General features: G+C 39.2%; 2 protein-coding genes across 5 annotated transcripts in view; one reads left to right on the top strand and one right to left on the bottom strand.

The window, feature by feature from the left end:
* nol9 (nucleolar protein 9) overlaps positions 1–4,054 on the bottom strand; it is a 48,669-nt gene extending 44,615 nt beyond the window's left edge. For all 3 annotated transcript variants that reach the window (XM_039756246.1, XM_039756245.1, XM_039756247.1), the window contains exon 1: positions 3,938–4,054. The gene's annotated coding sequence lies outside the window, so the exon portion shown is untranslated. The remainder of the gene's footprint in view (positions 1–3,937) is intronic.
* A 7,529-nt stretch (positions 4,055–11,583) lies between these two features.
* Positions 11,584–26,318, top strand: zbtb48 (zinc finger and BTB domain containing 48). Of its 2 annotated transcripts, none has more exons than XM_039756240.1 (11): positions 11,584–11,693; positions 12,115–12,795; positions 20,321–20,577; positions 20,670–20,781; positions 20,858–20,950; positions 21,086–21,172; positions 21,266–21,420; positions 21,501–21,637; positions 21,758–21,922; positions 22,131–22,219; positions 25,457–26,318. In XM_039756240.1, exons 2-11 carry the CDS (start codon positions 12,118–12,120, stop codon positions 25,787–25,789), a joined length of 2,106 nt encoding a protein of 701 aa, XP_039612174.1. In that variant the 5' UTR covers positions 11,584–11,693; positions 12,115–12,117; the 3' UTR covers positions 25,790–26,318. The 2 variants fall into 2 exon arrangements, with proteins under 2 accessions (XP_039612174.1, XP_039612176.1); XM_039756242.1 differs by having other exon boundaries at positions 11,621–11,640.
* The last annotated feature ends 585 nt before the right edge of the window (positions 26,319–26,903 follow it).

Below are 26,903 nucleotides of genomic sequence, written 5' to 3'. Positions count from 1 at the left end.
TGATTTCAGGCAAGACTGCTTTTCTCCTGGACAACTATACTTGCATTCTCAAAAGTGAGCTTGCGCAGTTTCGTCATATTACAACCGGAGTGCAGCCAGAAACTTTTAAGTGCCGGGTCTTAGCTAACATTAAATTAAGCCATGGACATCGCAACATCACACAAGAGAGCAGCTCACGTGAACTTACTGAACGCAGTATGAGTGATCACTTCCATGCATCAAACCTGTTCAAAAAACGCATTACACAATTGACGAGGTGATGGCTTTATATGGCGTTCGTTTATAAAGCAGCGAAGAGGCTGTGTGAAGGCAACTACACAAAAAAACAGCAGAGTGCCACACTCTGAATGTATTCCTGGCATCACCGTTATACCCTCTGATCTCCCATTTCAATTGAAATGCCTCAAATTACCAGTAAGGCTCTGCTTCGCGATGACAATTAATAAGTCTCAGGGACACACCCTACAAAAGGTTGCCATTGATTTGAGGCGACATTGCATTCTCAAAAGTTTATATATATATATATATATATATATATATATATATATATATATATATATATATATATATATATATATAAATAAATACATAAATAAATAAATAAATAAATATACACACACCCTGATCTACATACTGTCAAATAAACGAACCACACACCCTAGCGCAACATGAGAGGCTTCACACCTTAGCTGAGGCTTCGCTGAGGTTTGAGGTTTGATTCAGTGGGTGCAGTGAGTGTGTACTGCCTGATGGCCCAGAATTAGGGCGAAGCACATGCCGTGTACTGTTTGCATTATTTGATAGTAAAACTATTTCAAAATATATATATATATATATATATATATATATATATATATATATATATATATATATCTCAGCGCTTCCTGATTCATTTTACCCTCGCAACCCCTTAGTTTGGGAAGAGGTATGAAAAAAATATGAGGTTAACACAGAAAAACAGATCACCAATTGAACCTTTATGAATAATAGATACTTTATTCACCATCAATAATTGTTTTGGTAAAGCCATACTCGGTGTAATCCTCTTTCCATGTTATAATTTTTCCGCGACAAGCCATGATTAAATGAACGGTAAATAGTAAGAGCGGCGAGGTGACTTATTCAGGGAGGCAGGCGACGGCTCAATACCTCGAATTTGGATATAAGTAGGTTCTATTTAGTCGCTAGAAATATCTTTGGTAGGAATGGAATTGAATTTAGTCTTTAAATTTCTATGGTGAAGAAAAATTTATGCAATGATGATTAAATTTAACTTTCATTCCTACTCAACATATTTCTGTCGACCAAATAAAAATTACTTATATTTAAAATTTAAATAGAACTTGAACAAATACGATAGTTCATAATACCCACGCAGCACTCAGTGCACGTAAGATTAGGAGTCATCTGTTTTAACAAGCAGCGTATTGCACTGATACGAAATAGCTTGCCCATTTAATTATTTAGAAATGGATAGATAAATTAAGACTTTGTAAAAATAATGTTTTAATTTTTCTTCCTCAATGGATTCTGGCACCCCCAGCAACAGCTGCTCGCACCCAAAGGAGATATCTATCTATCTATATATCTATATATATATCTATATCTATCTATATATCTATCTATATATCTATCTATATCTATCTATATCTATCTATATATCTATATCTTCTATATATATATCTATATGTATCTATATATATATATCTATATCTATATATATATATCTATATCTAGACGTCGTGGTACATTTTCTGATGCAGCTAGATGAAAAAAACTTTGTGACGCTGCCGCCAAATACACAAAACAATTACTTTGACAATCATGTTACGTTATTTTCAAAATGTTTCCTTTTCTTTCTCTTTCCTTCTTTAACACACTACTTCTCCGCTGCCTATATATATATATATATATATATATATATATATATATATATATATAGATAGATAGATAGATAGATAGATAGATAGATAGATAGATAGATAGATAGATAGATAGATAGATAGATAGATAGATAGATAGATAGATAGATAGATAGATAGATAGATATGAGAACAACACTCATATCAATGACAAAACAATTACATTAACAATCATGTTACGTTATTTTTTAAATTTTTCCTTTTCTTTTCGTACCTTCTTTAACACACTACTTCTCCGCTGCAAAGCTGGGTATTCTATAGTATTATATATATATATATATATATATATATATATATATAGATATAGATATACATATGGGCGGCACGGTGGCGCAGTGGTATATGTATATATGTGTGTGTGTGTGTGTCTGTGTCTATATATATGACAGCAACACTCATATCAGTGACAAAACAATTACATTAACAATCATCTTACGTTAGTTTTTAAATGTTTCCTTTTCTTTTTCATTAATTCTTTAACACACTACTTCTCCGCTGCGAAACGTGGGTATTATGACTTTTTTTTTAGAACTCTTTCCACCTTTCTGGTACAACAATAATATTTTATAAGCTGCAGTGATTAATAACAACACATGAGAAAACCTAACACCCAAAAGTTTAGACGTTTAGGCTCAAGACATCTGTAACATTAAGAGTCTTTGTATATTACCATACATAAACTCTGAAGTTACAATATAGACACAAGGCTGGCTAATCAGATAACCCTCATCAGCTTATCGAAAATTTGGAATTGGGTTCCCTAGAGTTTAAGAGACAACCATAAATGTGCCGAATATCATCTGAAAGAAAAGCTAGTTCACATTTAAATGCGCCTAAGTGTGATAAGGGAGACCATTAGAGAGAGAGGGAAAATACATTTATATTTTTTAGTTGAAAAAAGGGGGGTATGCGGGTCGGCAAAAACAACGTGTAGCTTTTAGGAACGTTTATTGTTGTGTTATTAACCCAAACAGCACTACTTTTTTGAAATTATACAATATCGGAAGAACTGCCTAGTGGACTAACAAAAAATTGAATCGCTTTCCACATGACAGGGTGGTTAGATTGTCTGGTAATCCAAAAGTGGTCTCGGTTGAAGACTATGCACGCATTTTCCCTCCTTCTTTATAAATACACACTCTAATGTTCTCCCGAATCACAATGACAGCGTGGTTACATTTTCAGGCAATCCAAAACTGGCCTGGGCCATGTGGCGCGTGCCCTCCAAACCACTGGCAACCTGTGGTTGCTTCTGAGCCTTAAGGGTGTCCTCAAGATCTCCAGAGGCCCTGTTGGCAAATCTGATAAACTAATTGGTGTATTCCAAGTTACAATCGTCTGCCAACGACAAACTGGGTGAGCACTATGACGGAGGGCCTTCCCTAAAAAGTACAAAAATGTCTAATAAAAAAAAAAAAAACCTCAGTTGCCCATTTATTATTATACTGCTATAACTACTTTATACATCACATTTCAGAGATATCAGCAAGCAACACAATGTAACTGTCAAAGCAAGCAACGTTAAACTCAAGATGAAAACGTAAATTACATGTAACTATTGCACAACAAAAATCTCCGGGGAAAATGTAAACTTGTATTTACTGCTTAGAAATCCGCTCTTCTAACGGGTACTAAAACACAAAATAAAAATGCTTTTAAAATTACTTTTAACTCTACAAGCAAGTGAGACCATCAGAAGTGATGGTGTATAATAAAGATAATGTAAAGCGACGAAAAACTAAACCCGGAGCAACTGCAGACCAGCTGCATAAAATACCAGGAAACGGGAAATCATTTATCTCAGTAGTTCAACGCTACTGATGAAGATCAAGTCGCAGTTTTCAAAATATCTTCTGTGTATCGCCCGGTGGTGTGGTAGATAGAAATAAAACCCGGAGATACATCCCGGTATTCTCCGCTTTGTATTAAGGGTTTCAGTTAAGAGGCGAGGAGTATGTTGCAAGAAAACTACACAAAAATGCTGTTCGTCACTTTTTTGGGCAAACATCACTCACCTTCTTAGATACAGTCGATGCCTGCAAATAAAAATAAAAGATGAAGAAGAGGGAGAGGAGGAGGAGGAAGAGCGCAGGAAAGCAGTCGGAGTTGCGCGCGCAAGACAAGCACTGCACACGTGAGCGCCTAGTGGGACGACCAGAAACTAACCAGGGGTTCACAGAACGAAACAGACGTTTTAACACCTTTTTTATACGAACAATTTCGTGCGTAATATTGCAGTATTTTAAGATCTGTCACGCTACTCTTCTTCCGCTGTTATCTCTAGGGTAAAATACTACATTTGACCAAGTGAGGCGTAGTAGAAGGGACGGGCAGAGTCGGACGAACAGCAACTAACCGAGAGTTCATCGTGGCAGGCTGGAGGGACAATGGTGGAAATCGAGCATGTTAGCGTACTGACAGACACGTTAAATAACTGCTAGTTTTTGGGAAGAGAAAATTATTATTTATAGAAGGTGTTATTACAATTAGAGAAAGCATCCTTAATAAATTCTTGATAGTCTGAAAAGTGTAGTAAATGACGCTGACTTATTACGGTACCCACAATATACTGTAGCTACTCCAGTGGCTCTCAGACTCAAGCGTGGAGCCTCATGTGGCTGCAGGTTTTTGTTCCAACCAGTTTTACACGAAGTGAATAATTTTAGTTTTAATTAAACTAATTTAATTAGGTTAACTTGTGTGTTAATAAGAATCGCATATGAACACTTTGATGTCATTTCAGTTTTTACTTTTTTTAATTCACTCCTTCCTTAGTGCGCCTGCGCTAAATCAGAAGGGACACTGAATATCACGGGGCCCATATATCTTAACAGCACGCCATATATGATTAAACCGCTCGACTCATCTTGATGCCTAGTTATGTAAGATTTTCAGTTTTTTGGGGTCCCTCACTATTGTTGGCCCTAATTGTTTGGTCATGTTTAGACCAAGTTTTGTGCAGGAAACTACACCCATACTACATAATAAAAAGTAAATCAATAGGCAGGGCCGGAAGCATGGGGCCCACGATGTTTCTGATGTCTAAGTATGTTTCTGTTTTGCTGTCAAAACAGGGGCTCCAGCACACAACATTGCCCTGGGGCTATGATAATGGTAAGACAGCCCTGCCATTAGGTGTCTGATCAGAAGGATTTGAAGTTGTGTATGCCACATCAATCAACCCAAGGGGTTCATTCCCTAATGGGATACAAGGGACCAAAGTTACTCCTTTTCACAAAAATTTAAAAAAAAATATGAATCAGTAATAAAGGCATGTGGAGTGTATGGTAGAAATCAGATTGGAAATATAATTAAAGGAAAACATTTCCTCAATTAGAACCTCTTTACGTCAGGATCCAGGCAGGAGGAAACTTGTTCAATGTGCCTTTTATTAAGAGAGCGCACACTGTACAACATTCTACTAAGGGACATGTCCTGGGCTGAGATTGACAGCAAGTGGTCAAAGAATAAAGGCAGTCAATGTTATAGATAACTGAATTTGCGTAAGAGTGCTGACATAATGCATAGACATTACCTGACATTTACTCTGATTGGTTCATTGCCTTACACACACAAATCAAAGTCTCATTCTACTACACTCTTGTTCTTCTCATATCTCTCAGGTTCAGCTGTAGCCCTTGACATTTCATTTTTTAAAATTTTATTAATTTTATTGTAATCATTCCATACAAATCAATCAATTTTTACAAAAAGTAGGATTGACAACAAGTCGACCCCCACCCCTGAAAGAGAGAGCAAGGCCAACAGAGTAAAACTTAAGGCTTGTAAACATACCTAAATTGATAAGTTTGATAAGCCAATAGAGATGAATGGAGAAGAAAAAGAAATACAGAAATAATTGCTTCCTCTGTGCTTTAAGAGCTTATTCTAAAATATTACTGATTAGGTCCTGCCATGTTTTGAAAAATATCTGTACAGATCCTCTAACTGAGTATTTGATTTTTTCCAATTTCAAATAGTATAAAACATCGGTTTCCCACTGACTTAAAAGAGGAGAGCTTGGGTTCTTCCAGTTTAGCTAAATAAGTCTGCGTGCCAAGAATGTAGTGAATGCAATCACAGTTTGTTTGTCCTTCTCCACTTTAAACCCATCTGGAAGAACCCCAAACACAGCTGTTAATGGGTTAGGAGAGATTGCCCGTGACATTTCTGTGTATGTGACAACTGTCCAGTCTTGCTGGGTGCAGGACATCTGCTGATTTCGTAATCTTACTCTCTTACATCTAATCTAATTTAATCCTACATTCTTGTTCTTCATCTGGTTTCCTGATATGCTTGAACAAGTTTCTGACATTTATTAACCCTTTATACTACTTCTAAGATAAATGTTATATTTTAATATGTAAAGCATACATACACAATAACTATATTACCCCCAAATATCTATGTGACCCCCAAGTCTCATTTTTTTCTTCCACAAGTGCTGTTTTTTGCCATTTCACGGATCATAAATATGTAATAATATTTTTAATATCTGATTCTTTACTGGTGGTCCTAGAGCCACTCATAGAAGGTTAACAATGGCAGATTTCAAATATAAGCATGTGGGGACCGTTTTAGGCTATTTCAAGGTCAGTGATTTCAATTTTTTATTTTTGTTTTTTTTGGTCGTAACTAGGGCTCTAGCACTCTATGGACCTCTATCAGAGGATGAAAAATTACACAACCACAGCTTACACGAATTCAGACTTTTTATTTCTCTTCTCTTATTCTGCATTTAGAAAAGCACAGCAATAGAAATTTTCTACTTCTAAGGAATGTAGAAATAATTTTATTTTGAGCTGTAAATACTTAGCTCTCTTCAGTTTTTTCTATTAATGTTCACTTTTTTTCTGGGTAGTTTGCTACCTTAGCAGTATCCTAATATTAACAATTAGCAATGAGCAGAGCAGACACTCAGGCAAAATCCACTGAATAAGGAAAGGCTGCGGCTACTTTGGCATCATACCCCAAAATGTATTGTTACTAAAAGATGGACTGAATAACCAGAACACCTGAAAAAGCAAAATGAAAACCTTGGTGATGATGATGAAAAAACACTTAAAAAAAAACACTAATCGAACCCAATGTGGCATACGAGATTAATTCAATAAGTAAAGGTAAATTGAAAATTAAATTGTAACGGCAACAGACAGAAGCTGACACAATACAATACGTTTGTGATGGCTTATGGTAGTCTGAGCAAAATAGCGCCCTGACATTAGTCTAGTTGAAGCCTAGGTCAGATGAACTATACTATATACAGTATAATGTTTTTATAGTACTCTACGTTTGCTTTTTGCTTTCAACCCAGTACTGTTGCGATAATCACTGGCTTTCTGTGACCCTAAAGATGGCGAATTAAATTTAACCCACGATAAATGCAGGATTATATGTATAATTTGGAGTTGTGTTCTGTTCTTGTCACTTGATTTAACGTGCTTAATCGCTCCCTCTTTAGCTGTCACCAGACGGCCAAATAGGCGTGTGCAAGCAGAAAGGGTGTGTGCTGCGCCTGCACTCCAGTGACACAAACCTATAAATAAAGCACCCGATTAATGCGAATATAGTTACAGCTATTTTAACAGTGTGATCAAGGTGGTGCAGCCGCTAGGGTCCAGTCCTCGAATCTTCGGCAGCTCTCGTCGGGAATGAAAAAAGCGGATAGATTTTTATTACTTAATGAAGGACTAAAGGTATTGTCTTAATTGAGAAGTGTTACTGGCACATTTCCAGCATTCAGTGTTAAAACAGTAACCATGATACGCAATCACGAACTCCTACCAATAACGATTAAGCCATCAATTTACCAGGATAACTTAAGATGAAAACGAAATGAAAAGGAAATAACGACGAAAACTATATAACAAAAATGCAAAATCTCTTTTGCAATTTAATTTTCAAAGTCAACGCGCAAGAATGCTGCAAAAGTTAAAAATAAAATGAAATATGAAAAGTGAAAACTGAAAATTCAATGATCAGCAGGTGGCGCCAGTGCTTTTTTGCAGCTTCACTGTGGTTCAGGCTGAAAATGAATTTGCCAATGATATTATTGTTCATTTTTGCAGCATTCTTGCACGAAAACTTTGAACATGAAATTGCAAAAGAGAGGTTGCATTCGCATTTTATAATTTTAATTTTCTTTTTTTGTAGAAAATACCTCCCACAGACTCCGGAGCTGTGAGACAGGAATTACAGCACCATACGATATTACTCTGCTTATGTTAAAGCATCCGTACTAAACTTAAACATAATTATAACCAAATGTATGCCTGTAACTATTAATCAGTTCATGACTTGATTGCAAGCTAGACATGAACTTAGATAGATAGATAGATAGATAGATAGATAGATAGATAGATAGATAGATAGATAGATAGATAGATAGATAGATAGATAGATAGATAGATAGTGTGGTACGAGCCCCGGACACAGACAGGCAGATATGTTTAAAGTCACCACCACACGTTTATTTACACAATATTTACAAGTTCAAGTGCACCACAAAACCCCAATCTTCCCCAGATTCCAGGGCAAACCACACTGCCTCTTCTTTGGACCGCTTCCGTCTCTCTCTCCCCCTCTCCCTCCTCCAACCTCGTCCATCTTCCTCTTCCTCCCTCTCCCTCTCCCTCTCAGGGTTGAGCTTCCCAGCTCTGTACCCGTGGCCCCCAAAGGAACCAGAGCGGTCGTCCACTCGTGATCTGGAGGAGGACTGAGCCCTCCTCCTGTCTACCTGGGCGTCCCGGCTGGGTGCCACCTCCTGCCGCGTGCCACAATAGATAGATAGATAGATAGATAGATAGATAGATAGATAGATAGATAGATAGATAGATAGATAGATAGATAGATAGATAGATGTACCAGTACTGAGCGCCGCAATGGATGGATTCTCTCTGCTCTGTACGTGGCTCTTTGAGGTGGCTCACTTTCCTTAAAACGAATGCTTGCCTTTGGCCGCACTGGTTAGGAAAACCATGTGCAGTGTTGCGGTTTTTATAGGCGCTCCTATATTGATGATGTAATGCGAGCTTATTCTTTTGTTGATTTATTCCTGCTAAATATAACTTGTCCACCGCCGTTGTAATATAGATAGAGAGAAAGAGAGAGGGAGGAGTGGCTAAGCTATAGTTTTCGGTGCATTGAATGCCATTGCTGATATACAATATACAGGTGCTGGTCATAAAATTAGAATATCATGACAAAGTTGATTTATTTCAGTAATTCCATTCAAAAAGTGAAACTTGCATATTAGATTCATTCATTACACACAAACTGATGTATTTCAAATGTTTATTTCTTTTAAGTTTGATGATTATAACTGACAACTAATGAAAGTCCCAAATTCAGTATCAAGGAAAATTAGAATATTGTGAAAAGGTTCAATATTGAAGACACCTGGTGCCACAATCTAATCAGCTAATTACCTCAAAACACCTGCAAAAGCCTTTAAATGGTCTCTCAGTCTAGTTCTGTCGGCTACACAATCATGGGGAAGACTGCTGACTTGACAGTTGTCCAAAAGACGACCATTGACACCTTGCACAAGGAGGGCAAGACACAAAAGGTCATTACTAAAGAGGCTGGCTGTTCACAGAGCTCTGTGTCCAAGCACATTAACAGAGAGGCAAAGGAAGGACAAGATGTCATAGAAAAAAGTGTACAAGCAATAGGGATAACCGCACCCTGGAGAGGATTGTGAAACAAAACCCATTTATAACTGTGGGGGAGATTCACAAAGAGTGGACTACAGCTGGAGTCAGTGCTTCAAGAACCACCACGCACAGACGTATGCAAGACATGGGTTTCAGCTGTCGCATTCCTTGTGTCGAGCCACTCTTGAACAAGAGACAGCGTCAGAAGCATCTCGCCTGGGCTAGAGACAAAATGGACTGGACTGCTGCTGAGTGGTCCAAAGTTATGTTCTCTAATGAAAGTAAATTTTGCATTTCCTTTGGAAGTCAAGGTCCCAGAGTCTGGAGGAAGAGAGGAGAGGCACAGAATCCACGTTGCTTGAGGTCAGGTGTAAAGTTTCCACAGTTAGTGATGGTTTGGGGTGCCATGTCATCTGCTGGTGTTGGTCCATTGTGTTTTCTGAGGTCCAAGGTCAACACTTCATGCTTCCTGCTGCTGACAAACTTTAAGGAGATGCAGATTTAATTTTCCAACAGGACCTGGCACCTGCACACAGTGCCAAAGCTACCAGTACCTGGTTTAAGGACCATGGTATCCCTGTTCTTGATTGGCCAGCAAACTCGCCTGACCTTAACCCCATAGAAAATCTATGGGATATTATGAAGAGGAAGATGCAATACGCCAGACCAAACAATTCAGAAGAGCTGAAGGCCACTATCAGAGCAATATGGGCTCTCATAACACCTGAGCAGTGCCACAGACTGATCGACTCCATGCCACGCTGCATTGCTGCAGTAATCCAGGCCAAAGGAGCCCCAACTAAATATTGAGTGCTGTACATGCTCATACTTTTCATGTTCATACCTTTCAGTTGGCCAACATTTCTAAAAATCCTTTTTTTGCATTGGTCTTAATTGATATTCTAATTTTCCGAGATACTGAATTTGGGACTTTCATTAGTTGTCAGTTATTATCATCAAAATTAAAAGAAATAAACATTTGAAATACATCAGTCTGTGTGTAATGAATGAATCTAACATACAAGTTTAATTTTTTGAATGGAATTACTGAAATAAATCAACTTTGTCATGATATTCTAATTTTATGACCAGCACCTGTATACTGAAACGTTAAGAAGTACGAGGATTGATCATGGGGATCTAGGCCCCTTCACTCCGATATTCCGTCAGGCGTTCATAATTAATGTTTGCCAGATGCTGTCTAAATTGTAGTTGCGGCTTGCTGAGTTTTTCTTTTTCGGACAGTCGCTTTAGGAATGTAATTTAGTCATCATTTAACGAAAGGGAAGAACAGGTTCGCCTCTACGTTATACTGACTTAAAGTTGTGTCCTTTTGGAAGAATCGCCTACGGTGTCCAAACTCCGAAAGATTTTAAAACAAGATCCACTCGCACCCGTATCTTTAATACAGCATAATCCAGCAGTATATCGTAACAGCTTCGCCACAGCGCATTCTCCTGATTTTCAAAGTCACCCCCATGTACGAAATGTTACACGGTATAGATTTGTGCCGGAGCTCTTAAAAGGACCATCACACGTTATATGCAGTGCCGCATCATATGACACAAACCGTCAAACTTCGAGTGGCCCGCAATTTAATACTGATTTATGTGGCTTTTAAAGATGTATTTTTTTATTTATGATCTCTAGCTGCACAATGCCCTGTGCTTCTTTTCTCTATGCACGCCTTGAACCTGTGGTGGTGAAGTTCTCTTCCATTGTACGTTTGTTGTAAATCGAAAATACTGTTGCCTTTATTTATATGATACTCACTTAACTAAATCAGTTCTCGCGCCGACCCTTGTTTTGATCAAAATTAGAAACTTTTACATGTTACTGAAATCCATGAAACAACTGCCACTTTCTTTTACTCTAAACTCTTTCTAATTTTAAATTCTATCATAACCCAAATTGTCGTATAGATCTACACGCATGCGCAATACCGAAGTCTGTTTTCCTATTGGACTCGTCTCTCAGTCGCAGTCTAGTGACATCACTTCCGTAGATATGGCGACTTGTTCGCTACTGCTTCTGTCTGACCCGGAGTGTTGGAAGCGCACTGTGTAAGTCAGCTATTGGATATTGCAGTTGATCGCTTTGGGTTCACACTGAGAAGGTAAGCTTCGTGCTCAGGGTTCAAGAGACTGAAATAAGATACTTAGTACGACCATAATAAGCCCGTGGTCACAACGTAACGTCACTGTCAGAATCCACTCGGGGTTTAGTAGCTGTGCATATTTAGAGATGTGATGCTGTCATCTGCAGCAGGAGAGTTTTAATAGTTTCCTTCCGTATGTAACTTTGTAGATGTGATGCAAAGTGCAGTTACACAGCAACTTTGTCATGGGTGCCAAAGTCCTCCAGATAGTGGTTTCTTCAACAAGGGGTTGTTCCATTAAGGGATATTTATGCTGTACAGTTCTGTCACATAAGTTGATATAAGATGGACTAAATGACGTAATCATTACTTTAATATAATACATCGACAAGGCATGGATTATACAAAGAGAAATCTAACGCCATCCCTTTTATTTCAGAGGATGGAGCCAACGTCGCTTCATGGCCTGCGGATACTCGCCTCTCTGAACGAACAGCGGGTGCAGGGGACATTCTGTGACGCAATGCTGTCCGCTCCGGATGGTCACATCTTCAAGGCTCATCGCAGTGTCCTGGCCTGCTGCAGTGAGCTGTTTAGCGAGACTTACCGAACAACTCCATTTGTTGAGGTCAATCTGTCAGAAGGCTGTCCTTCCGAGGGCGTGAGCCTGCTGTTGGACTTCATTTATACAGGGCAACTGCCATTGAGTGTAGAAAACGTAGACAAGGTACAGATTGCAGCCATCAAGCTCTCTGTCCCGGAAGCACTGAGCCTTTGCCAAGAGTTTAGAAGTGGAGCCACAACAGGTGAATGCAAGGATGAAGCCTGGGAAACTGACTTGGAAAAAAACAAACCTCAGTCGAGAACTAAAGCTACATCAGGGCGAAAAAGTGTGACTCTTACAGCGGCCACTGCTGTTGGTGTTACCACAACCAGGTCAGGCAGGAAGGTGAAAGGACCATCTCATCTGTTATGGGACAGTTTGCCCACACCCAAGCTTCCTGCAATAATCAGAAGCTGTCAGACACAACTATTGGATGTTAGCACAGTAGTGGAACCCAGTGGGAAAGATGAGAACCAGATTCTGGAAGAACAGAGCTGCAGCATTAATGAGGTAGAGGTAAGGAGCCAGGAACGTGACTGGTTTATTCTTTATTAACTTGATTATGATCAAGCAGCCAAATTAAAGAGAGATCTGGGGTGGGTTTCATGAGGGCATCATAATGCTAAGAACATTATAAACTCCATTTTTAAGATATATCTTTAATTCACAAGCTTTTCCCAAAACTCATCAAAGTAAAGTGTTCAATCCTCTTAAATTACAGGCTTCCTGACCCACTTGTTAAACACCAAGTGCTTCTTAAACTGGTTGAATATGCACCAACCTAAGCAGGAGCCAAGGGTCACTAAGTTCATATCATAATAATAAAACGTTATGAACAGAGTGCCTTTCACCTGCACAGAGCCCCTCACAAATATTCAGAAGAATACAAAGAGAAGAAAAGTACAAACACTTCTGGACGTGAACTAATATAAAATATTAAATACCAAGTAGAAGAGAGTTGCATGAAAGACAAGGTTCAGAATTCAAATACGAAAACAATTCTCTGAACATTTAGATGTATTATTTACTAGTTGATATAATTTTTGCGAAATGTGGTAATGCATCTGTAGGATTGTATAAATACATTGCAAAGGTTATTTAAGTAAAATGTACAAATATATACCTTTAAAATATTTCCACCTTCTTTAAATGTTTTGAAGAATCTACATTATAAGGTTGCTCGTAGCTTAACCTTGACAGAGATGTCTTCTGTATTGCAAGTGGTTATAAAGAGAAGTTAGAAAGAAGAAAAGTTAAGAATGAAATTTGAGGGCTTGTCTGTTTAAAGGGAGAGAGTACCACGGCAATAAAGAAAACCCTCCTCAAGAGAAGCGTCCATTTAATTGGGGGTCTGCGTCTTTAATCCCATCCTTACAAACCTCACACTCACACATTCATTCAGCTGAATCATTTGAGGTGTAGTACTCAGACTCAGAGCCTAGTCGCTACTGCAGTAAAGGTTCTCTTCATTGAAATTCTTATGGATACTGTGACAAATTGGCCTAGGGAATACGTGCAATGCTTTAATCTGAGCAGTGTGTCAAAGGGTGAGAAATGACGCACGTGGAGGTGGGTGGCTTCTGGATGAGAGCGGGTATCCCTTTCATGCATACCTGTTGATCCCTGCAACTAACCTACAGGGTGGTACCAAACAACAATGCACTGCAGCATATGAGTAAGCCTGCAACGAGGCATAATGCAGTTTAGGTAAGGTTGAGGCCATACATTGACGAACACCTTGGCTAAAAACTTTCAAACTCAAAATCCCCCAATGTGACACATATCATGCCACCAAACAATGCATGTGGTTTCTGAAGTATTATGCCAGAATCTTGGCTAATTTCTCCTGACAGAACTGGTGTAATTGAGTCAGATTCACAGACCTCCTTGTCTTGGATATGTTTCTTCAGTTCAGTCCACATATTATTTTTGTGTGATTCAGGTCCGGCTTTGTGACGGCCACTCCAGTACTGTCACATTGTTGTCTGCACACCATTTTGTAACCACTTTGGAAGTATGCTTAGGATCATTGTCAGTTTGGAAGACCAATTGCTGATGTTTTGCTTCAGAATTTCCAAATAATGCTCTTTGTTCATGATGCCATCTATTTTATGAAGTCCATTTGTCCCTTTTTCCAGCAAAACACCCCCACAACCTCATGCTGACCCCTCCCCTTATTTGACAGTTTGGACGGTGTTCTCTTAATTCCATGCATTTCACTGAACATTATGACCATACAGTTCAAATTTATTTGTTATAACCAGAGAAAACTCCTTCTAAAGGCTACATCTTTGTTCTGGTGAGCAACAGAAAACTGTTTTTTTTATGTCAATTTCGGAGTAGTGTTTTCTTACACTTTTGTTCCTGATGCCTCCAACTCCTTCACCAGTTCTTTAGTTGTTATATCAGGGTTCTGTTGAACCTTTCAAAACAAACTTTTATTCATCATTGGGAGTGCATTTGTACCTCCTTCCTAAATGACATAAAGTCTGTGTGTTCCTATGCTTTTTATATTTTCAAACAATTGATTTTACAGTTGCTTATATTACCGTGAACCTTTTGGAGATGGCTCCTAATTGGAACCTGACTTGTGAAGATCTACAGTTTTCCTCCTAAGGTCTTTCCTCAATTCCTTTAATTCCTCCATTGTCTTAACCAAAAGGTGGCACTGGCTCAACAGGTAATCCCTTATGTACAGCCGCGGGTGTCCCAGTTTACCACTAATTATGACAAGAAGCTGCTTAAAGTGATGACATCAATTCCTGGAGTCATGCGTGCTGTTTAAAGAGACAATCAACTTGGTGTAAGTAAACTTCTCACTCACTCACTCATCTAACTTTGGGATTAAAGGCTGAAATAAATCATGCCTTAATTATTACTTTGGAGATCAATGCTTGTGTATATTAATTAACTAGATACACAAATCGACTTACGCTTGAATTTTCTGGGATCATGATGTGTGTGAAGTAGTGGAATTCTGAATTTGAAAGTTTTTAGCCAAGGTGGATGTAAACTTTTGTCCTTGATTGTATATGGGGGGGGGGGAATGCACTTTCGCTGTCGTGAAAAATCATGGAGTGGCATCAGATGTTCACCTCAGTCATGTTGCATTGTAGTTGTGTGTACAGTGTTGCACGCTATTGTCATGTGAGCAGGTGTACTCATGCCCAGTGAGGACAAAGTAGAATGGATATCAAATTTCCTGAAGAACTTTTGGAGCTTTTTTTTTTAATACAAAATGGAATGAATATATACACTACCGGTCAAATGTTTTAGAACACCTCAGTTTTTTCAGTTTTTATGGAAATGCACACAGTTTAATATCTTAATGTTTCATGAAATAAAGGCATAGTACAACAATGGCAAATAAAAAATAAGTCAGGGAATCATCAAGTATACAAAATTTTATTCACATTTTTGATTAATCAAAGTAGCCACCTTTTGCTGATAATAATAACCAAACTGTGGTAACCCTTTTGATTCAGTAAGCCGGTCGGTCACTCTGTGCAAGTCACCAACTCTGCCTCCTGCAAAAGAACCCCAGACCATTACATGTCCTTCTCCATGTTTGACAGTTGGTGTCACATACTGAAGAACACTCCTTTCACAAACTTGACTGCGTACAGACACACTGCATGATGATTACATGAAGATTACAAATTTTGATTCATCGGTCTATATAAGACTTTCGTCCAGTCTGCAGTAATTCACAGCCGGTATTTCATACCCTGGAAACCCTCACTTTCTTATTTTGTCTTTTAAGGACTGGCTTTCTTACTGCCCCTCACCCTGTCAAACCTGCAGCACAAACTCTCCTCTTCACAGTAGAAACTGAGACTTGCTTTCTTTAACCACTGTTAAGCTGCGCTTGAAGCTGTTGTGCTGTGAGACGCCTGTCATGCAAGCTGGAGACCCTCAGAAATGTTTCTTCTGATTGGGTTGTGACTTTGGGTCTGCCAGATCACCTCCTACCAGAGTTTCTTCCAGTTCCATTTGCCTCTGGATTCTCTAGGATACCATACTCGCTGACACTTTGATTTTTTTTTATTTTTGCAGTTTCTCTAAATGAAAGGCCTACACTTCTAAGGGTAATAATGCTCTGTCTAATTAAATTTCTTAGTTTCCATTATCAATGGAATTTGTGTACATCTCTCTACAGTGTAATATTGTCCAAGGAGTATTCAAGATGGTATAGTAACGCAGTCTGTTCCAACTGTGTTTTAAGACAGACAGAAGGTTTTAAGTAATCAACAGAAGTTGGGACACCTGTGCAAATTGTTAGCTTCAACTTGCAAGGCCTAAGTAACTTTAATTGCTGCAGAACAACTGTAGGTTGTATCTTATTAGTTGTTCCCTGAAGAAGGCCTGTTTGTAATATTCTGAAATTTCCTTTTTTCAGTTTTTGCTAACACTAAACTTTAAAGTTAAACCGCTGGCAGTTTGCTGCTTATCATTTCAATATTTTAGTTTATCTTTTGCATTTCAACTGATTAAATTTGATGAAAACCAGAGGTGTTCTAAAACTTTTGACCGGTGGTGCATATATAAATTTATATACAAACAATTCTGAAATAGCTTCTAGACTGTCCAGGTAGTGGGGTGCAGGTCCTTATTCTCTTGACTGTCTCATCTCACTTGTGTTTCCACTCATCTCTGGAAAGACTACCCACATGCCTTATCAAACAACAACACAAGAACAAACTCTTCTTTAGAAAACTCGGGTTTACTCTTATGGCTGGTGGCACTTATTTCTTTTGCATCCATTCTAGAAACAAAATGTGTCTTAATTTTATCTTTATTTCTATGAATTGGTATAATTGGTTATTAAATAATGATGTTAGTTGAGTTTCAATCACCTTTTCACCCTTCTTTTAGGCAACTGCAGGGGCAAAGAAGCAGCATAAATGTTTCTTCTATAATCTCAAAGATCTTTCGTTTTTGGGAAGCTCAGCCCTTATTTGGCAAGCTGGGGCATTATTAGTATTGTTATTATTTATTTATTTTTTTTACTAATTTAGGACCAGATGGCCTCTTTTTAAAAAAAGTATTTGAATAAACTTGATGAGTTTCATTTTAAAGTATTAGAAAATACAAATTTGAAAAATAATCTACCTGATGTGTGTTCCCAAGAAAGTTATTTTCATACTATTGGCTGCAGTTTGGAACTGAAGAATCTGCAGATTGCTTTTGTTACTTGCTCAAAGAAATGTTAACATGGCACTAACTGACTTTGGTATTTTTATTGTTTGTAATAGAGAACCATCTCAAGCAAGGCTGTCAGCCAACTGCAGGTTATGCTTGCTGGTTTATGGAAGCCCATCTTGGTTGCGGGAAACAGCATAACTTAGCAAGGAGCCTAAACACCCACCAAAGATATTGTTATTAGTCTGAGCAGTAACTACTATCCCTAGGCTTATCTTATTGGATGTCTTGGTTATAGTGAAGGCCATGTTTAGCATTTCACAAGAAATCAAAATTTGATTGGAGAAGTTATATTACCTCACCAGATTAGCTAAAGCAAGCCTCAGTGATGTGGATTATACTACATTATAATAAAAAAAATCTTGGGAAGAGAGACAAGACGTGACTTTCTCAGAGAGACACTTACACATCCCGCAAGATGATGCTTTTGTGCCATGAGATTAACCACACCCGGGGGTGGAAATGTAAGACAAAGAGTAGATGACAAAGTAGAACGTCATAAAGAATTAAAAAACGTTGGTGCGATATACATGCAGAGCGGGTTGGAGATAATGAAAGTACGAAAATGTGTCAAAAAATGATAGTGAAGATCGCATTATCGCAAACAAACGGAAATTATTACTCTGTGAAATAACGGAACAGTGAAAAGAGATCAAATGTATTGTTTGTATTTAAACTTTTTGTATTTAAACTTTTAAGTCAGAGACTTGTAGATCATCTAATTCGTGTTGCCATCAGGGAAAAGTAGTGTTTTTTCCCAATGAAGTGGCGTATCCATGAGAATTAAAAGATTTGTTGTTTGGTGTAAGTGAAATCCACATACACGAGCGGCAGAGACACGAAGTTGCTGACGCATAGCGCAAAGCAGGGGGGTTGCCGAACGAAGCGAGCAGGGGGCTAAGCCCCCTAGTTAAATAAAAAAAAGGGACGAGTGTTAGTTGTATGGTTACAAGTACAGTGCTGTGAAAAAAAGTATTTGCTCTTTTCCTGATTTCCTCTGTTTTTACTTATTCATAAAACTTGTTTCTGATCTCCAAATTTAATATAATGCAAAAGATGACCTGAGTAAACACAATGCACAGTTTCTAAATGATCATTTAATTTATTGAAGGAAAACGGTACCCTAACGTCTATATGTCACTTGTGCCCCCCAGGCACTCCCTCAATCAATGAACCAAATGTAAAGTATAACAGGTTAAAATAGAATAGACACACTCAAGCATGATTGCTGCCAGCCATATTGAATCTAAAAATCGGTTCAACAAAACCTTTCCAGCAGTTTGATATTGGCTAAAAGGTCTCAATAAGCAGCACAGCATGCCTCGATTATAATATGTTCCAGAAGACCTGAGAAAACAAGTTAATGAAATATATATCAGTTGGGAGAAGGTCACAAAGCAATCTCCAAAGCCTTGTATTTCCAATGAACCACAGTGACAGCCATCATCTCTAAATGGAGAAAACTTGAAACCGTAGTAAATCTGCCCTGGTGTGGCTGGCCTAGCAAAACTACTCCAAGTCACAGAAGAACCCAGAAAAGCATCTAAGGAACCGCAGGCCTCTCTCAGCTCAGTTAATATCAGCATTCATGATTCCACCATTAGAAACAGGGCAGAGATGGTATCAATGGGAGAGCTGCAAGCCAAAAACCACTGCTAAAATAGGAACATAAAGCTATGTTTAACATGTGCCAAAAACACCTTGATTACCCCTAAAATGTTGGGATAATGGTCTGTGGACTGATGAGAGGTTTTTGAAAGACAGGGGTCCTATTACACGTGGCGCAAAGCAAATGCAGCATTCCATGAAGAGAACATCATAGCCACAGTCAAACTTGGTAGTGGTAGTGTAACAAAGTGGGGATGTAGTGGTGAGGTGTGCAGAACCTTCTGTGGAGAAATGAGGCTTTGTCTTGTGTTAGCCTCACTTTGGCTTACTACACTGATATAATACGAAAATTGAAATATTGCGTCAGGTTTGGTGTAATTTGTAGTTTTCTCAGGAAATGTGAATGTATCCTAACACATGAATCCTGAAGATGAAGTTGTGACTCCCTAATTTAAGTCCCTTAGTCTTATATGTTCTGCAGATTTGGCAGAAAGAGCAGAAACATCTTGGCACGACTACAGTTTGGCTCAATCATACCTCCATCATGCAGAATCCTGCCCTTTATTTTAGTGGCAGGACCATCTTTTTTCATCCATAGGCTGATTGTGACATTGAGACCCTTGGTGATATTTATAATGAAAATGAACTCAGAACTTTCCAGTTATTCAGGTTCAGGTTTGCTGTTCATTCTTTGTGTTTCTTGTTCAATGTTCAGACCAGATCAGTTCTCAAGGCAGATGGGGTTGCAATATCTGCACTGCCTTCCCAACCCCTTTATACATTTCCTGCTTAGTATCTCTAAACTTTAAGCCAGTATCATCTTTCTATGCAGGTCTGCTTGAGGCATCTACCAGACATTTACCTTTACTTTCAGTTTGGCAATGTGACCTCCTTTCTTCTGCTTAAGTCTCATGAAAAGATATCCTTAACAATATTTCAACATTCTCCAAAAACCCCAACTAACAACTGTGACAGGCCATACAAACTGCATCTGGTTCCATGGGCCTGGCAAGATACAGAGTCTTCTTGGTTGTCTGGTTTAGGATTTATTTTTGTACCTATTAGTCCATACCTGTAATGAAAGGTGAAAGGTTGTTCATAGTGCTTAAGTTATAAATATTTCCATTCCGGACTAGTTTTGGTTGTAGGAAAGGGGCTGTTGATGAAGTGGGTTATTTTAGTACTTCCATAATTTGTATGCTACAGTAACCCAAAATTTGGTTTTATGCAGGTAGAATTTCAAGAAGCAACTAAAAATGAAGAGGAGGAAAGTATAGCAGCTGAGGATATTGAAGAAGAGTACATCCCTGAACAGTCCCCTGGTAGAACCCACACTCTTACACATATCAAACAGAAGAGGCGGATCCAGACAGTTAACAAAGAGAATGGAGAGGGGGAACCAGGCCAGGAGTCCAAGAGACGCCCAGTCCAGTGCCCCACCTGCCATAAGACATTTCTCAGCAAATACTACCTCAAAGTGCATAACAGGTTGGTCTTGGCGTGCTTCATGTGTCTCATAGTCTTGGATTGTGAAAATTTAGTTGACCACCTAATTGTTTGTGATCTTTCTGCTTCCATAGGCGCCACACTGGGGAGAAGCCTTTTGAGTGTGGAAAATGTGGGAAATGTTACTATCGAAAGGAGAATCTCCTTGAGCATGAAGCACGCAACTGCATCAACCGGGCCCAGGTGGTGAGTGAGCACCTAGCCAGCGTTTATTATCATGGTTAACAGACATACATTGCTGGACATCTTTCTTTCTTGATAGGTCCACACATGCCCAGAGTGCCCATTGATATTTCAGCGCCGTTTGGAGCTGCGAATGCATATGGTCACTCACACTGGAGAAATGCCATACAAGGTAAGCTTGTTCCTTGATTCTGAAGAGACCATCATTTCGGGGGGTGGGGGGCGCGATATTTAGCATTACTGTGTACCCTTTACTGGTGGGTGCAGCTGCATTTCTTACAAGTTGATTGGCTTCTGTGTCTTGCAGTGCACGTCCTGCACAGAGCAGTTCATGCAGAAGAAGGACTTAAAGAGCCATCTTATTAAAGTTCATGGAGCGCCAAAACCACATGCGGTGAGCCTTTCTACCTTAGACATGATGATGTGCGACATGTGATTACCCAGACTGGCTCACTCTCCAGATCTGTGGCTTTGCTTTTCTATGCAGTGCTCACTGTGTCCCAAGTGCTTCCTGTCACGCACGGAGCTGCGCCTACATGAGGCCTCAAAACATCGTGGGGAGAAGCTGTTTGTTTGCGAGGAGTGTGGCCATCGGGCATCCAGCAGAAATGGCTTGCATATGCATATCAAAGCCATTCACAGGTAGAGAGACAAGGTGGGCAGCGTGTAGGCTTTGTCGACAGCTGGAAAAAAATTTACGATTATGTCTTATTGCCTCACAGGAATGAACGACCCTTTGTATGTGAGTTTTGTAATCATGCCTTCACACAGAAAGCTAACTTGAACATGCACCTTCGCACACACACTGGAGAGAAGCCCTTCCAATGTCATCTCTGTGGCAAAACGTTTCGGACGCAAGGTAAACCTGGCAAAATTCGCAAGCTAGTGGTAGTCAAAACCAGGCTCTTGGTGCCTGATGATTTTTTAAGGGTTTCTGGCTATCAATTGCAGCCTGATTATTTTGTTCTGCGATCCTCAGCCAGTCTGGATAAGCATCACCGTACGCACACAGGTGAGCGGCCTTTCCACTGTGAATTCTGTGAGCAGCGCTTTACTGAGAAGGGTCCACTGCTCAGGCATATCGCCAGCAAGCACCAAGAAGGACGGCCCCACTCTTGCCACATCTGTAATAAGACATTCAAAGGTAAGGCTTGGGTTTCGACTGAGAAGCGAGGAGTGATTTATTGTAGCATGTAGTTCTGCATTAGTTTCATCACGAGCAAAGAAACACCCTTCAAACCACTCCCAACTACAAAAATTTGTTATCTGTGACCCAAATAGTGGGAGTCAAAGGAAGCAGTTGTAGTAAAATGTATGTCCTGACATGTGTCTTCGTGGTCTTCCTGTCACAGCTATTGAGCAACTTAGAGTCCACGTGCGGCGTCACAGAGGCATGCGGAAGTTTGAGTGCACAGAATGCGGCTACCGCTTCACACGGCAGGTAGGAGGGCAAAGCGGTTTTAACTGTTGTTATTTCTGTTATTTATGCCAGGGGCTTACTTTAAATGCATTTTACACACATGCATACGTAAAATATTAATTTTGTATCAAACCAGGTTTTTTAATTTTGATGTAATCTTGACTACTGATAAGAGTATTTATTTTATAAGTAAGAATATATATATACAGTAACAAATCCTGGCTAGTAATGAAAGGATATGCAGGTTAAACTAGGCTCTTTTAGGAGAGATATTCTGCATTAGTAAAAGTCAAATCTATGCAACATTTCAAAAATTGAGGAAATCTGATTAATACTGAAGAATGTATTGCAGCTGGAATTCCATAAACACCCTGCTCACATGCCCCATTGGCCAGCCAATGATTTTCATCAATTTCCAACTTGGTGTGTGGACAGTATAAGATAAAGTTCACATACACCTTGGCTAAAAACATGCAAACTCCAAATCCCCCAGCTTCACACATATTCAGTTGCCAAACAGCTCCTGTTAAGTCTGTTAGTGTATCTGTTTAATTTCAATAAGAGTTCTTCTCCAAACTAATTACTAAAAGACAAGAAGAATTTTGATTTAATTTGGGATCTGTGTCTCTAATCACAACCTTATGAACCTAACACTCACCCATTCTTTTGGCAAAATCAGTTGGGTTGTAGTTCATGCCCATTCATGTCTTTAAGGTTCTCTACATTGAACTTCTTTCGGATGTTGTGGCAATTCCTTCATCTGGGCAGCATAGCAGAGGGTGAAAAATGACACATTTCTTCTGGATGAGAGTGGGTATTCCCTTCATGCATACCCGTTGACACCTGTAACTAACCTACAGACAGTGGCCAAAGAACAATATACAGTACCGCAAATCAGTAAGCCCACAATGTGGCATAACTCAGTATGGGTGTAGCTGAGGCCATAACTTTACTTTATCTGCTAAGGCTGAAAACTTTCAAACGTAATTTGGCCCAGTGTCACACATACCACATCACCAAACAATTAATGCTTTAGGTCAATTAGTGTATAAGCTTAATTTCCGTAAGAGTGTTTCTCCAAACTAATGACTTGGAGACAGATTTATTTCACCTTTTCATCAGTATGTCAGATTTTCAGTGGATCAAAAGCTTACACACACCAAGTTAGTAAAAGAAGAAGACTTTGTCATTGTATCACTGCAATCAATGACATTACAATGACATTCCTTGAGTTTTCCTTAAACAACATATATTATGACTAAGTGTTAAATACTAAAAGATGTAAATAAAGCTACAGTGCAGTTAGTGTCTAACATTCTAGAATTGATTCAAATCAAAAATATATTGTACATATATTACATTACAATGTTTTACTTAAGAGGTTAATTAGCATGATCATGTATTCACTATTTCAACAGCTCTGGCAAAGTAACGGTTTTCTGTCTTGTTGTCCATGCATTTATAGCACTGCATTGTTTCCCAGAAGGAAGCAGTTTAAAAAAAAAAAAAAAAAAGACGTGCCAGGTGGGTGGGGTCTCCAATGATGTTAGAGGACCTGCATTGACACCTGCACAGATAAGTGTCCTTAACTGCCTGCAGCTGTGTGCCAGTGATGTTTTGGGCAGTTTTGATGACCTGTTATGCAGACTTCTGTTCTTCTCTTCTACAAATGGACTACCATGTTATGATGCAGTATGTCAGTACACTTCATGCATTAGCATAAGCTTACAATAAGGTCCTGGGACAGCCTCACTCTCTTCAGTCTTCTATTAAATAAAATGTGTGGCTGTGACTTTTTGTTGGCAATTCAAGCATGTGTGGCCCAAGAGACGTTCTCTGTGATGTTCACCCTCAAGAATTTGAAACTGAAGGCCTCTCCACAAGTTCATCATTTATGAGTATTTCATCCTGACAAAATTGGTGTAATTCTGTCAAGTTCATGGGCCTCCTTGTGTCGGCCATGTTTCTTCAGTTCAGTCCACATATTTTCCATGGGATTCAGGTCAAGCTTTGTGATTGCCGCACCATTTCTGTCAGTTGTCTGCAAGCCATTTCATTACCACTTTGGTAAGCCTGGGATTGCTCTCCTGTTGAAAGATCCATTGGTGGCCAAACTTTAGTATTGTTGCTTCAGAATTTCCAGATAATGGCCTTTTTTCATGATGTTCTCTCTATTATGACATTCACCAGTCCCTGACCCAACAAAAAATCCCTACAACATGATGTTGCCTTCCCATACTTCACAGTTGGGATGGTGTTAATTGGATTAAGAGCTTCACCCTCCATGCTTCACCCTCCATACTTATCGCTGATCATTCTGGCCAGACAGTTCAAATTTACTTTCATTATGACCACAGAACACTCCTCCAAAAGCAAATCTCTTTGTCCTGGTGAGCAATTGCAAACTGTACTCGAGTTTTTTTTTATGTTGATTTTGGAGTTGACAACCTTTCAGGCCATGGTGATATGTTCTCTTAATGGTGTATGATGACACTTATGTTCCTGATGGCCTCCAACTCCTTCACCAGTTCCTTAGTTTTTATCCTGGGGTTCTGCTGAACCTTTCAAAACAAACTTTGTTAACCCCAAAGAGTCAATTTGTGCCTCCTTGCTAAACAATATAAAGTATGTATGGTGTATTTTGTACAATTGATTGTGCAGTTGCTCACAGAACCTTTTGGAGATGGCCATTAAGGAGGAACCCAACTTCTGAATATCTCTTGCCTCCCAAGGTCTTGAACCACTTCTTTTAATTCATCCATTGTTTTAACCAGAAGAAGGCACAGGTGTCCCAGTTAAGCACTATTCATGACAATTAGCCACTCAGAAGCTGCTAAAAGTAAGGATATCAGTTCCTGGAGTCAGCCAAACTCTTTAAAGAGACAGTCAGCTTGGAGAAAGTAAACGGAAAATCTGACATTGGGATTAAAGGCTGAAATAAATCTGTGTCTTAATTATTATTTTGTCTTTGGAAATTAAGCACTAATTAACTTAACATGTGAATTGAATGGCAATGTGATGTGTGTGAAGTTGGCAAAGTTTGAGTTTGACAGTTTATAGCCAAGGTTGATATAAAGGAATGGCCTGAACTGTATAAAATAACTAATTTTTTAAATTGAAAATAAATACTCTTTCATTATGCCAAACAATTGAGACCTTACTTGGTTAATGAAAAAACTCAAAAGCTTTTTATTTTTCTTAGCAGCTAGTCTTTGACCAGTACTTCGTCCTAAGTATTCATTTATTTTTGTCACACAGGCTCACCTCAGAAGACACATGCAGATCCATAATCGTGTGGAGAACTATAATCCTCGTCAGCGACGCCTGCGAAACTTAGTAGTTGAAGAAAAGGCAGAGCCGTCAAGTGAGGACCAGCCAGCACCCCCTCCTGGAGACATAATTTGTGTCATGTTGCAGCCAGGCACAATTGTTGTAGAAGAGGTAATTTCTACAAACGAGAATGCTGCAGAACAAGCTGCTAGCTTCAGTGATGTGATGGAACATACGCTAATGGTGACCAGTAGCTACCCAGTACCTGCCTCTTCTATAAGCACAGAGTCCCTGGATGGGCAGGATGAGCAGAAAACTTAATTGGTGTAACGAATCGATGCGTGCCAAGCAGTGGAGTGTGGGTATTTGTACTTCATGGGGTGCAAGAGAATATGTCTCTATCACAGCTGCTAAAAATCAGAAACATGGGCCCTTCCGAGCAGCTGCCTTACTGGGATGGCTGCAGGCTGTACTGACTTCTGTGTGTGAAACTGCAAGAGTAACATCCTTGGATCTGTAAAGAAAAGTCGCATGACCCGGTACCACTCTGATATTCAGTACTGTCCCCTATTATGATATCCTCTCCTGTTTTAGGATGATAGAGAGCCTGGGGTAGAAAAGGCAGATTTGTTTGATAAACAATGGCCAGGTATCCATTTGGTTAAGAGTACTGGGATGAAAGCTGGACTTTGTTGATATCTGTAGTCATACAGACCATTTTTCTAACTGCACTCTGGTGATAATAAATGCATATGAGAGCATGGTAAAGTTTATTATTTTCATATATGGCTTTAAATATCATGCGGAGGTGTTTTTTAATAAACTGTATTTGCAAGTACAGCTACCCACAGTCCTGTCTGAAAGCACTTTCCATCTTCATTCAACCAATTTATTAGAAGCCACCTTTATTCATATTTAATGTGCACATACACACACATTCAAAATGTAAATCAAGATTTTTCTTTTGCACACTTCCTTGACAGTTGTACTGTGTTCTTAACCCCCCTAAATGATGTTGTTCTGTGAACTTTACAGGTGTTACAAATGGTGGCAATGTCCACCTGTATGTCTACACACCTGTCTTTTTTTGACACATGCGTACAATGGGTAACTTCAGAATTGTTACGCAAGTTGAAATAAGGGGAGGAAGAGTTTAACCCTTAACTACTCACGGTGGTGTATTTTGTACACCAATCTCAGTTATTTTTGTCCAACGTCCTTTTCCTTGAACCTACCAGCAGTATCCGCCACCTCCCCACAGCTTGATTCACTACAAATACAGTGTCACAATGGTTTCCCTCCAGTGTGCCCCCTACCGGTTTTATGAGTAGGTGCACAGATGCAGGCTCCATATGGTGCATTTGGTACACTGTGCAGGTACTTACATATATTACAACAATGAGATGTTCTTCTTGCAATGACTTTGTCTGCAAAG

This window comes from Polypterus senegalus, chromosome 6 (genome assembly GCF_016835505.1).
Source record: "Polypterus senegalus isolate Bchr_013 chromosome 6, ASM1683550v1, whole genome shotgun sequence".
Classification (NCBI taxonomy): Eukaryota; Metazoa; Chordata; class Cladistia; order Polypteriformes; family Polypteridae; genus Polypterus; species Polypterus senegalus.
This window is presented reverse-complemented; position numbering and strand designations above follow the sequence as displayed.

Bases quoted from the DNA above. Each gene is read 5' to 3' on its own strand.
- zbtb48 (XM_039756240.1), top strand. From the start codon at position 12,118: ATGGAGCCAACGTCGCTTCATGGCCTGCGGATACTCGCCTCTCTGAAC. The intron at 21,421-21,500 runs GTAGAGAGACAA...ATTGCCTCACAG, and splicing joins CATATCAAAGCCATTCACAG to GAATGAACGACCCTTTGTAT. The intron at 21,638-21,757 runs GTAAACCTGGCA...TGCGATCCTCAG, and splicing joins CAAAACGTTTCGGACGCAAG to CCAGTCTGGATAAGCATCAC.